The sequence below is a fragment of the Plasmopara halstedii genome (genome assembly GCF_900000015.1).
Source record: "Plasmopara halstedii genome assembly, contig: Scaffold_658, whole genome shotgun sequence".
Classification (NCBI taxonomy): Eukaryota; Oomycota; class Peronosporomycetes; order Peronosporales; family Peronosporaceae; genus Plasmopara; species Plasmopara halstedii.
Genome location: NW_020187575.1, coordinates 1599217 through 1608822, shown reverse-complemented (window position 1 = coordinate 1608822; position 9606 = coordinate 1599217). Strand labels below are relative to the sequence as shown.

The following is a 9606-nucleotide window of genomic DNA, read 5'->3' as shown; positions in this document are numbered from 1 at the left end:
TCTTCGACTTGCGAAAATCGACCAACAGATGCTCGATACGTTTGAGTCCTGGCTTCCTTAGACATTAAATTGCATCGACTTTGTATTGTTTCCATGTTCTCCCAGGTCTTCCTGATTGCACCTTCGCTGACGCCATATTCTCTTGCCAAACCTCGTTTACTCGGAGGGTTTGATTTGCTCAACTTAGCAATGATCCCAGACCTCTGAAACTCGTTAAGACGCTTCCCTCTGCCTCTGGTAGCCATAATACTCTCTGAAAGAGGTCTAATAGAGTATGACAGGTATAAGTACGCACCTACCAGTTAAGTGCGCACAAACCGTTCCGGATCAATTGGCGTATTTAAGCGGGATTCTACGTACACCAATTTTGCATGGAATATTTACACAGAAATTATATTAATTCACCATCAGGGAAGAATATGGATACATTTTTCGTGGTGCTTTCTCAGTACCGGTACGTACACTTTACTTTAACTTCGATATATCGTCGTCATCAAGAAGAAATAGTCGTATCGAATCATGTGGTAATACGTTGACCATAAACGCTGCTTCATATACCCAATCGTCTACTCAAAACGTGATTAATGCAACGTTGTCTTTTGCGTCATATCAGCACGTAGCGGAGAAGAGATCGAGAAGTCAATACACCTTTGCGGTACAAGCAACATGATAATCCGGGCACTTCAGTACCAAACTTCATTCTCGTTACCAGGTAAAATTGCGACTGTGAGTCGTTACCTCATCCAAGCGGTTTACATTTGTTCGTTTTATGACTAAAGTTAATATGACCTAGTATTGTTGGGGGTGGCTGAACTCGCAAAAGGGTAAGTATTGTAAAATCATGTGACTTATTAAATGCAATTGCAGTAAATACAGTTCTGGTCAATCGCATCAAATTCACATTACGCTTTGGCGTGTTTTTGAATATTTATACCGTTTGATAAATCAATATTTGTAAATGTGTTAGATCTTTGTAAACCAGAGGTCCGTGTTTCACGTGAATTGATCAAAACGTCAGACAATAAAGCTAGTTTAATTATTTTGATAGTAACGTGCATTTTTAGTATTAGTCAAGAAGCAGAATAAGTATTTAAAAATATCAACGATAACTAGGAAGCTAGATACTTTTGATGCTCTCGCTTCCACCGCATGTTGGTCAAGCCCAACCTCTGTGCACTTGTTGACGCGAACTCTTAAAGAAATTGATTTCTTAAGCAAAGCAGACGGAATTGTCGTTGCACTTAGTAACTTTTGTACTCAATTTCCCAGTAAGATAGTGAACGGACTGTATCCTGTGCGAAGATAGAACAGAAATTGATTGAGCACCAGCCTTCGATACATACTGATCAGCTTTACATGCGATCAAGAAAGAGATGACATATTAGCGGGAGGTGGCGATTGCTCGTTTGGAAGCGCACACCCGCTGTGAGAATGCTTTGATGAGACACATCCAGGGCCAACTCAATCTGGGGCAGGTGGGAGAGAAATGGTATTAAACGTGACGCGGTAATGCTGGGTGTCCAGGCTTTTGCGTACCGTACACGTTGCTTTCACGGTCGTAAAGTCCAAAGTCCGTACACGGGAATAGCAATCACCGTAAATCCTCGTTAAAAAGACAATCTAATTGTGGTAAAAATTTTGTGACGGATGATTGCAGCGCCTAACCAGGCGTACCGATCCGTTCAAATTTCTACCCATCTGTCAAGGGAAATGAGAACGGGCAGATTACCGTCAGGTTTTGCGAGCTATCGTATCTGCGATGGTGTCAGACCCACTTCCAGAGAAAGTTTCGGCTGTCCTCGATGTAGATGGTCCTCGAGTGAGTACAAACCGCAACAAAATCTTTCGCAATCACCCTATTTTGTTCGAGAAAGCGTTTGGCACCACATTTAGTGCGAATTTTAAATTCCGTGCTGCAAGGGCAGGGTAGAAACCCGGAAATGAATAACTTACAAGCGTACCCTAGACAATATACTCATTTATGCCAAGAAAGAAAAAAGAAAGCTTGAGATTACTTAGTTAAGGATATCCGCGACACACAAATTTCACATCTCTGGGAGTACAAATATTCGCTCCTTGTGAGGTTCCTTAGTGTTCGGCTGAGAAATTCGAAAAACCGGGTTACATGCAAGAGCGGCCGACACTTCCTTGCGGTATAACGAGGGATCTAACAAGCGCAGATCGGTTAATTGGGAAACAACTCCGCTCTTTTGTATCATATCGATGATACCCAGATCTTTTCAACAATTCCAAAAGCTAAGCTTTCAGCTCTGAATTAACAGATGCTGAAATTGATGTCTCGGTTTTTTAGGGCCGCGAAAGTGCCTAATAGATTAAAAAAAAAAATTCATACAAATCTTGGTTGATAAAAATTGAAGACAACACGTGGAGGCTATTGCAGGACAATCTCCGTGCTCTTTTTGACATAGAAACTGGTAAGAATGTCCAATATTATATTAAATCTTTAGGTTACGTTAGTTAGAATTGACAATAAAAGTATCGATTCTAACTAACGTAACCTAAAGATTGTACGGGATTCTAGAAACGATCTCGTTTTAAGGTCGGTGCGGTTGAAATGCCACGAGCAATGTCATTTTGAAGTTTAAGTCTTAGATGCCACACACCTATCTCCTAGTTGATCGTTGGACAAGCATGACCTTACCTCTGTCATGAAATAAAAGCTTTGTCGACGCGCACATGAAGATGCAAATAATTTTGTTCAGGTTTTAAGATTATCCGGGATTGATAGCTTCGGTATTGCGGTATTGCAAGGCTACCGGAGCAATTATCAGAAGGCAGAAGCGGCAGTAAGTCACGCCCTCATGATGAGACATTAGTTGACTCGCGGTCTTTTTTAGTTGGACGGTAAGAAACAGCTGCAAGTTGTTGTCGCTGCTCCAGGCCCGCCGGGGAGTGGAAGTCCCTGAATGTTCGGACTCCTGACAAAAATTTTCAAGGTTGAATACCGAGTTTCAAGGGCCGGGGCCTGAAGTTAAGTCAAATAACTCATACATGCCACGATTTATGGTACTGCAGAATCAGCAGTACCGTTTGAAGTACCCAACTCGTGTGGAGCAGGTGAAATTGGCGAGAATGATTATCTACTGGTGAACTTTGGTACGGTATAGTCGCACGGTAAGGCCCCCCTCATAACATTCAGCAAGATCACTTCAGAGCTCGATTATTCATCCTCCTGGAATATATCAAGAGAATCGGAAGTGTTGTTGGGACCAAACTGGTACGGATGATTCGAGAAAATTAACTGAGCTAGTCATATTGTTATGAATCAGTCTGGACGTTAGAAAGGCATAACGCATAAAGCGCTTAGATTCTTCAAAAAGGAAGTATGTTTTGAAATTGACTTTATTCGAGGATCCAAACATTGCGTGACCTGCAATGGTTCTTACCAGGATTCTTGTGACGTCATTGAAACCTTATATCGTGTGAAGCACGCAGCTCTTTTGGTAAGACAGTATATCACTTCACTCGACGTCGACTTTCTTATGTCACGAAACGGTTACGGCATTGGTAAACTGTGCACTCTTTGACTCAGCTGAAGCAACAGCACTCGACGATTTCTACAATAAGCGTGCTATGGTCTGCGGTTATCGCTCAATGGTTGGTTATATTCTTCAGCCGCTGATGTGAAAAATATCTATTGATCGGCCGCAGGTTCACCTCCTTCTTTAGACCTTGTGTGCGATTTGAAAACACCGCACATGCTGAGCGACTCTATTAGTTGCGTACAACGCACTCTAGCTCCTCCACTACATTTCAAGAGAGACTTGGCCTTGATTGGGTTTGATCGTCACTTAGTACATGGTATAGTCATCGAATGATATCGGCCTGCAGCTACGCACGTCACTCAATGTCGATACGGAGAATCTTTAACGGCACGTCTACACGCAGATACTTGTAACGTAATACCAAACGTTCATTGTAGGTGTTTCATGCTGCGTCTGACCCTTTTACACCCTTTAACCTTTCTCTTTAATGAGCTCGTCAAGGAAAAGGGTAGTAGGTGAAAACGCGTGCGTACGTGGCTTCATTCTTGAGACTTGTCTTTAACGTCTTCTTGAGCACTTTCTATAAGTTTGAGACTCATCCAGCTAGCGTACTGCATCTCCTTTCAGACTCAGCCAGGATCATTGGGTCGATCATCAGACAAACGTTAGTGAAACGCAAAATTGAGCGAGAAGCTCGAGTAATCGCCAGTAGACGTCGCAATTGACAGATGGAACCGTGCTGGCTTAGTCCTCGTTCGTGATTGATCACCAAGTCTGGATCTTCACCCTATACCTTTTGCGTTAAGCGCCACTGGATCAAGAATAATCGGTATTATCTTGTGAGACTCAGCGACAACACTGGTTCGTACATCGGTTTGGGATCAGTCATGATGGCATCAACATCTTCGTCATGTCTTCGTCTTGGTCTTCGTCGGCTTATAGCCGTGAGTCCACGTCTCACGCAGGGGTCGCCCACTTCGTTGGCGCGGCGATCCACTTCCTCTTATTAAAAGTCCAGAAGTATAGTTTGAGATTTATAGCAAAAAATCTGCTGTAGAATGCTGTATTTGTTCTAACTGTTAGACGCCAGGCTGTCGTGTCCTCTGCATGTGGCTTGAACTGTTCCTGAAGCCAATTTTTAAGAACGCCATAAAGCTAAGTGAGAGTTTAAGCAACCGAAACCCACACGCTAGGTTTTAGCTTTCTCTCGCGCGGGAAACTAGTAGCTATCCGACCCATATCGGGGCCGGGTTCCGTATCCAACTGGGCATTTTCGGTCAGCAGGACCTCCTCCAGCCTTAATATCACACACCTGATTGGGTGCGGATTGGCTGAGCGGTCACACCACAGGGGTGGGATTGCTCGTCCAATTTAGTGACTTATCTCCGATGTGGGGGTATCGAACTAGGAACCTTCCGGTCCCTGGCCAAGCTACAAACCACTTGAGCCAGGGATTGGTCATAAAGCAAAGTGAGACAGGTCTTCTATTTGTACAAATATGAGTCGTCAATGTGAGTGTGATAGTCAACACAAAGCCCAGAATTGTTTGATCGTGAGAAAGTGCCAAATTTGACAGAAAGCAACGTGGTTAACACTGCTTTGCAATTTGGCTTCACAGTGCATAAGAAATCAGCTGGGCTTTTGCTACATTGATTTGATTGTACTCATCTGAAGTGCATAGAATATCAACAAGATTTTTCTACAACGCTTTGGAATATAATGATAAATGTGTCATATATTCACACAGATGCAACCACAAACTTAGCGTGTTTATTTGCACATTCCGTTGCTGCTGTGTGAATGATCAACGTCTAACCACTTTCCAATGGCAGAATAGGTGACAGCTCACCAATCTCTCAATACTAAAATCAGTCAAAGAATTTTCTTTTGGCCTCGGGCCCAGCCTTGATCGATTTAAAGAACATCATGACTCCTATGCAGAAAGAGATAAATTTTAAGTTCCTCCATTTTCTGACGTAAACGCATTAGATACAAAATCGGCTCGAGACCTGCTTTCTGCATCAAATTTGTGAACACTACTTTTGTAAAGTGCCATCTTGAGGAGAGACTTTTTGACGGGATACCCTTTTGTTTATTTCCGTCGATAAATTTATATATATGGGACTTCACAACGATAAAACATCGTAACCACGTCGTCATTATTCATGCTGGTAGATGTCATAGCGACTGAGCTTAAGCTCCCACGTCTTTTTTGCGACCTAGGTATTTTTTGTCTTGAACAGCTGTAACGCATATCTCATATTTAATCGTTGGTCTTTCTTCTGCTGTTTGCTACTTCGCCATCCACAGTACCTATGATCTAAGTAAGGCCTACTTGGTGATGCCTGACTTTACATCAATGCCCGCTGAGCGACCATTGGCGTCAACTTTTCAACAAACCGTGCAGCTGGCCAGTCAGTAAAGCCACAACACCGGTTGTGTTTAAGTTTCTTGCTTATAATTTGTGCCATCGCTCACAAGCCGCTTTAGCTGTGAGAGACAACGAGCTCTAGCCTAGGGCGTTAAGCTTTTAGGTCGTTCTGCAAGTGTCTAATGTACAATAAATCAACTCCGTGCACTGACACGCAGCTTCATCATCTCATGGGCGAAATAATTCATCTTTGCTCAACTCTTGACGCAATTAAATGTCACAATGCACTGATTTTTACGAATGCGCCTTAGTTGTTACCCGTGGGTACTGAAGTACGATCAACGTTTTGGCTGTGAATAATTCCGCTGAGGTAAACGCATTGTTTGACTGATAATGACACGTAACCTCTTTTCGTCCGCCCGCCCGGCGATCTCTGACGTAGTGTTCATGATAACTATAACTAGTTGTTTGAGACTACAACTGACTTGTGAGCGTTCTGATTGCACGGTCCCAGCTAAGTCTTATAGACCGCAGACACCGCTTGCGTAGACAGACCAGTTGTGATAAAAACACGGTTGCCCCACAACAAATACTATCGGTAAAGGTTGATTACGATTAACGGCTCCTTTCACACTCGGCGGTTTATCCATATGGCTAAGGAAATTTTGACAGAGCTTGTGACAGCGTTCTCAGTTTTTTACGACAAATCAATCTGTCCAAGCACTGCGGGCTTCAGAAATATCTCAACGACGCGCTTTACGCTCTAAGTAGGACCGGAAGGTGCGCGGTTGGAGTAACCAATTTGGCGCCTAGCATTTTGCTAAATGCTCATTAGACCTTGCAGTGTAGCATGGTTCACATTTGATATACAATGGCTATTGGAAGATTATGTCGGCGGAACAGTCTGTTAAAGCTTATCTATATCCTCAACAATATCAGTATCGCTGGCAATAGCAAGACGAGCCATTTTGTTCAGACAGTCCACAAGGACCACAATGTCGAATTATAAAGGACCAAAATATTAGTATTGTTGGGCTGCCAATCCTCTGCCGGAACCGTCACGCTGGTGAAAGCAGTCGCCACGACTGTATCCGCTCACGCATTTCAGATGTGCGCGATAATATTCTTACCCACTTGCACACGATGAGCTGCCAATACGTTGCTCTTTACTGGCAGGACCTCTTTCTCTTCCAAAATGGTCACCAAAAAGAATATCACTCGTCTCGTATATGATACATGAGGTTATCATTGTGTGAAACTACTGTATACCGAGTTTCATATAGATCAGAGCTGTGAACAGCAAGCCTTGGAATACGGCACACCGGTACAGGCCTGCATCGACGCGCTTTGATAAAGCATCACGTGAGGTATCAAACACCTTGGTTCTTAGTGTTGTCAGCACTGCAGCATATGTTGCGATTTTTAATGCTACTATTTACTAGTAACATCACAAATGTGACCTGCAGCAAATCATAGTTGGAGCAAAACGAGAGTGCATTTGCTGCTGCACTACCCGCCATATACATTACGGATGCGATATACGAGGCGAACGAATAAATATAATTTCATTCCCGTGAGTTATTTTGTGACGATGTCGTACTGCACAACAGCGCATATCTGTATAAAACACAGACAGTTCAGATCCAAACAAGTGCTTTCATGACTTAACAAAAGAAGATTTCAATGTAATTAGTTCCTTGCCATTTCCAGTGAGGTAATTGACGGCCGCTTTAAACTGGCGAGCGTCTCACGTGATCACGCGTCCATGCCAATTGGCATCTGCTTGCGTAAGCCATAGCCAAACTTTGCCACAGGCTGATCCCGTTCAAACATACATAAACTCCCAGGCTTTTAATCTGATTCTTCTAGCACATTCAAGCGCAATGTGACATCCTTTTTATGGAGTCGGTGGAGATCCAATAAATACCGCAATATTTTACAACATACGTGATCAAGGAGATGGCAAGCAAAGCTACTTTCTTAAACTTATTTGGAATAGAAGTGAATTGCCTTAGTCTCTGCTGGATATACCTTTGGCTATCCTCCCACCAAAGTAACTCACATACCAGCGTTGCAGATACATCTGTCGGTATAGGCGAAGAGTGCATGTGTTCTCATACACTCCAGCACCGAATCCATTAGTTTAAATAGAGTTCTTCGCATCCGACGTGACGAGCTTACCTCGAGAATGAGTAAATCTGTCGTGAAATTAGGTTCTGCAGGACCGCGGTGTGAATCAAACAGCTACAGCGCAAAATAATCGGATGTCACTGTTCTCTGCCACCCAGCTTGACGCCGATTGGGAAGGTTAAAGGCGCAGTGTACTTCGCGAAGTCCGACCTCTTCAAAGGTTAATATACTATATAGTATCCTGTGAAATATTCACCTTAGTTGTGAACGATACGATAACACGCCATTCTGATTGCCACAAAGGGCTACTGATTCACCAATGCACTTCCAGAACAAAATGCAGAAGGTCTTAAAGGATTTCCTGCATTTAAATTGTGTTTGTGTAAGTAGATGATACCACGATTATTACCAACTTGCAAAAATAATATCTGAGTGCCCCTACAGTTTTTTTACGCAAACAAGAGTATCGATTGAGGCTGAGCACAAAGCTGTTTGTTTGCCCGTGAGCAACGCAGTGCGGAGGCAATTTTATTGGAGACGTCGATCGCCACGACCCAGAACAATTGATGCTTTACGTGAGCTTTTCCTCTCAGCGACCGCAGATAACCTTCAGGAGTTAGTGGCGAGATCGGGTGATCGCGTTTGAGTCCCGCCAGATAAAGGCTGCGCAGAGGAACTACCCAAATCTCGACAAGAAAATACTTGCGATGAAGTATGCAATTGTCAAGTTCAGGGCGCGCTTGCTGGGCTCAAAGCCGTTTTTGATCCACACTATCATGCGTCACTACGCACTGCCCTCTCGCAGAGGATGGCCAGGTGGCTCTCCTATTTCGCAGAAGCAGGACTGCCAATAGTAATGTATATTACTATATTAATAAGGTTTTGCTATATTATTCGAATTTGCAATTGATTTGGAATACGTAGGGTTTTAGATATTGGTGGACAAACAATTAAATACAATTTCTTTTTTTATTAGAAGTGTTTGTTTGCCTTAGTAAGGCTTTAGTACTTAGAAGTAGCGGATTGTGATCCGCTACCCTTGTACTGGTTCTCTAAAAGAACGTAAGGTCGGTGACCTTAGCTTAGCTTCCTCTGTGCAAAGGGCTACGGCAGCCCCGCTACACATCTACTCTTATCCAGTATGTGCTTTCCTCTACAACAGCTCACAAAAATCTGGACGCTCAACATTAGTGGCCTCACAGCTGGTGCCCTCCATAACTTGGACTTGGAATCGACTACAAGTTGTACTCAGCGCATCAGGTTGCCGCGCAACTTGCAGTGAGATACCTTCGACTCAAAGAGTCAGCGTTAAAATTTGCATAGGATCTAATCTGTAATGGACCTTGTTAATCAGGTTTCTATGCTATCAGAATTTGGTTCCTTAGTCATTTGTAGATAACGCATTCATTTTACTACGTCCTCTAATGAAAGCATATTTATGGCTTAATGTGAGACTTTCACTCCTTTACGGAGTCCTATCATCTTCATAGATAAAAAAAAGAGAGAATAAAAAAGTGCCCCAACTTTTGCCATATATAAAAAAAAATATCCCAACTTTTCAAAAAATAAAAAAAATATCCCAGCACGTAAATTATCGCC

General features: G+C 43.0%; 2 protein-coding genes across 2 annotated transcripts; both read right to left on the bottom strand.

Annotated features, from left to right (window-relative positions):
* Positions 1-465: 465 nt before the first annotated feature.
* Positions 466-700, bottom strand: PHALS_13486 (uncharacterized protein; the record flags this gene model as incomplete). Its single annotated transcript, XM_024729256.1, has 2 exons — positions 466-566; positions 649-700. 2 exons carry the CDS (start codon positions 698-700, stop codon positions 466-468), a joined length of 153 nt encoding a protein of 50 aa, XP_024579651.1.
* Positions 701-4101: 3401 nt separating this feature from the next.
* PHALS_13485 (uncharacterized protein) lies at positions 4102-4395 on the bottom strand (the record flags this gene model as incomplete). The annotated part of the gene is made up of 2 exons (XM_024729255.1): positions 4102-4293; positions 4366-4395. 2 exons carry the CDS (start codon positions 4393-4395, stop codon positions 4102-4104), a joined length of 222 nt encoding a protein of 73 aa, XP_024579650.1.
* Positions 4396-9606: the final 5211 nt, after the last annotated feature.